The sequence below is a fragment of the Sinocyclocheilus rhinocerous genome, unplaced genomic scaffold, assembly GCF_001515625.1.
Source record: "Sinocyclocheilus rhinocerous isolate Xijiao unplaced genomic scaffold, SAMN03320098_v1.1 scaffold191, whole genome shotgun sequence".
Lineage (NCBI taxonomy): Eukaryota > Metazoa > Chordata > Actinopteri > Cypriniformes > Cyprinidae > Sinocyclocheilus > Sinocyclocheilus rhinocerous.
In genome coordinates, this window is record NW_015625580.1 from 221,893 (window position 1) to 225,287 (window position 3,395).

The following is a 3,395-nucleotide window of genomic DNA, read 5'->3' on the forward strand; positions in this document are numbered from 1 at the left end:
TTTTTAAGTAATGCTAAAACACTGCTGGTCACTTTCAGAAGTTATAGTGATTCTTTATTTTCCAAGAAAGAATGTGAAACAAATTGGTTATATAATTTTCGTTTTTAAATATTTTAAAATATAATTTAAATTGATTTTACACACTTTAAGCAATATTGTATCGCATATCGAATATCACATTTTTTAACAAGGTATCGCATATCGCATTTTTCTTCAATATCGCACAGCCCTATTACAAATGATTTTCATTTCAAATAAATGCTGTTCTTTTAAACCTTGTATTCATCAAAGAATCCTGAAAATGTACCACCAAAATATTAAGCAGCACAATTTTCAACACAGATGATAATAAGAACTCTTTTATGAGCAGCAAATCAGCATATTACAATGATTTCTGAAGGATCATGTGACACTGAAGACTGGAGTAATGATGCTGAAAATTCAGCTTTGCATCAATAAGAAATAAATTGCATTTTAAAAGATTCAAATAGAAAACAGTTATTTCAAATTGTAATAATAATTCTTAATATTACTGTTTTTACTATATGTTCGATTAAATAAATGCAGCCTTGGTGAGAATAAGAGACTTCTTTCAAAAATATTTTAACAATCTTATAGTCGCTAAAGTTTTGAACAGTACTGTAATTAATTTCATACAAAAAAATCAAACCATTATTAAAAAACAAAACAAAAAAAAAACATCCTAATTCTCATCCAGGGGATTTATGAAACATTCTTAAATGCCATTTTCCTATTATTTTGTATTCCCAAAAATTCTTATTAAGAATGTTCTCATCTTTTTCTTAATATTGTTTTTAAGACAAAACTCATTCAAATTCATGGAAAGAATCTTCTTAAAAGTATTTGTAAATAACTTCTTAAAGTTAGGATATCCTCAGACTTGACTTAAATCCCCAAAGGTAAAAAATGTTTTAATGTATTAATTGGGTTATTTTAAATTAATCGTTGTAATTAAGCATTACAACATAACACTAGCTACATATAATATATAGTAGGACTATTAATTGGGATGTGCACCTATTAACCAATGACTGATAATGTAAACAATGATGGGCCATGATTATGTGTGATGCAAATTTTTGCTAAATGAATGAAACAGACCGCACCAACTTGAGACAACCTCTTTAAAAGTAACTATTCAAAAACATGACATTCAAAATTTCAAGCTGGTTGTGACGAAAACAGTGTGCATGCTTATTATGTCTTCAGCAAGATCCCCTATTTATTAAGTCAGATAAAGACTGTCATGTTCTTTTCAAGAAGAAAAAAAAGGAAATTTCTTAACTTATATCTTAAGAAGTTTTTTGTGAATCTGGGCCCAGGTTTTAGGACTACAAACTGAACAGCTCTACAAACATGCTAGTTTATTACTTATAAAATATTAGTAATAACTGTACACTCTTAACACTCAAAATACTTCTTAATATTCCCATCTCACCTGACTAGGCATTTGGGAAATACCCGTTTTGTTGCCCATCCATATATATACCCTGCCTTTACTATGATATGGAGCACCAACAGCAAAATCTGTTAAGGAACAGAGGAGTGAGAAACAATCACTGTCAAAATACTTCTTAGTAATGCCACAAGAATGCAGCAGAGTAAAATGTCCTTGACTGTATAATGCGCTGCTCTGATTAAGCGCTGCACACAAAAGTGAATTCAAGCAAAGAGCCAGCACATTAGCAACAAATGACTAAAAGCCACATACATGTTATTTTGTACAGAGTGCAATCAAGCAAGAAACCCACAAACCTACCTTGAAAGCCATCCTGGTTAACATCACCAATAGCAACAACAGCCATTCCAAAAGCTGAGTCCTTAGGCCCAGTGAGGACCACATCAGCTTTGTCACGAAAAGACCCGTTCTGGTTCATATAGACATACAATGCCCCGCCCTCATCATTTCTCCGGTCGAAATAGAAAGGGGCTCCAACAATCAGATCCTTCCAACTATATGGATAACATGAAGACAAGTTAAATCTCCATGTCAAGATCTTCTGTTTCACTAATGACCTCTAGTTGAGGGGAAACAAAAAGCCAAGAATTGTCTTTACCCATCATTGTTAAGGTCAACAATTGCAACACTGCTGCCAAAATAGGATCCAACTTGTTCCCCCACGACAGTGGCTTTTATTTTGACTTCTCCACTGACACTGGCTTTAAAAACTTCAGCCATCGTCACAGATCCTCTGGCTTCATCTCTTGGAGCTCCTGTTACCATTGTGTCTTTGTCTTTGCTTAGCACATCTTGAGCCACAGCTATAGAGTAACCTAAAGAGCAATCAGTCAACAATAACCACATGCAATTTTCTGCCTACAGTACATATTGACACAGTTGCAAAGGAAATGTGATATTAATTAAAGAAAGTACATATAAGTTATAGATTTTGTGTTTCAGGAAAAAGGCAATTCATTATGTGAATAGGATAAAGGTCAGTCAACAGTTGACAACAAATGCTTATAAATAAGAATACAACATGAATAGTACAATTGTAAATAAATAATAGAAATAAATCAACTAAAATTATATTATATTGTTTTGAAAACTGAGTAAATGCCAGAAAATCCAGAAAGCAAGGTTGTAGCCCTGCCTTACCAATGTAAATATTCCCTCTTTTCAAGTTTGGAAGCTTGCTCTTCACGTCTCCAAACTTATCTTCAGGGTTATACCACAGCGAAAATGTGTTTCCTGCGTATGATGGAAAATTATTAGAGGGGAATTTAACATCATTCTTGCATGTAGAAGCAGAATGTTTACAGGAAAACAAATTCCCCTCACCTTGCCAGTTAAAGCATCCGGGTGCACCCAGGAAGATCTCCGTCTGAGTGATGGCAACAGACATTCCAGCAAGACACATGCCTTCACTAGTCTGATCATCTCTGGGGTCACACACCTCACTGTATGACTGCCATTGAGAGTCTGCTGTGTTATACTGTAAATCATTTCCACGAATATAGCACCTCCCAATCATCCGAAAGTTGGTTGCAAAGTTCTGTACATAACGATGGCCCCAGGCCTAGTAAATAGAGTGATGACTATTATGCTAGGATGGTAAGAGCAATGTTTTCTGTTGATTGATTTTTCATAGACCAACATAAGAGAGGTCATTATTATGAAACTCACCAGTACACGGCCCCCCGGTTGACTCTGACTGGCTATCGACACACCTAGCCACATCCCATCCATCACATCATTCTTAGGGTCTGGTCTGTCTTCAAAATCTGCATAACACAAAGCAAGTATTCAGATTTGTTCTTTCTGTAATACCATGCAGACATGTGGGACACAACAACAACAACAACAATAATAATAATAGATAAAAGTGAAAAAAAAAAAAAGAAAAAAGCTCATTTAAGTCTGGTATGAATGA

General features: G+C 34.4%; 1 protein-coding gene across 1 annotated transcript in view; it reads right to left on the reverse strand.

Moving 5' to 3' along the window:
* The window catches only part of LOC107753225 (integrin alpha-3), a 42,516-nt gene that overhangs the window by 16,598 nt on the left and 22,523 nt on the right, over positions 1 to 3,395 (reverse strand). Inside the window, 6 exon segments of the mRNA XM_074560223.1 lie at positions 1,460 to 1,548; positions 1,781 to 1,974; positions 2,079 to 2,295; positions 2,621 to 2,713; positions 2,804 to 3,041; positions 3,149 to 3,246. Coding sequence (XP_074416324.1) covers positions 1,460 to 1,548; positions 1,781 to 1,974; positions 2,079 to 2,295; positions 2,621 to 2,713; positions 2,804 to 3,041; positions 3,149 to 3,246 — 929 coding nt within the window.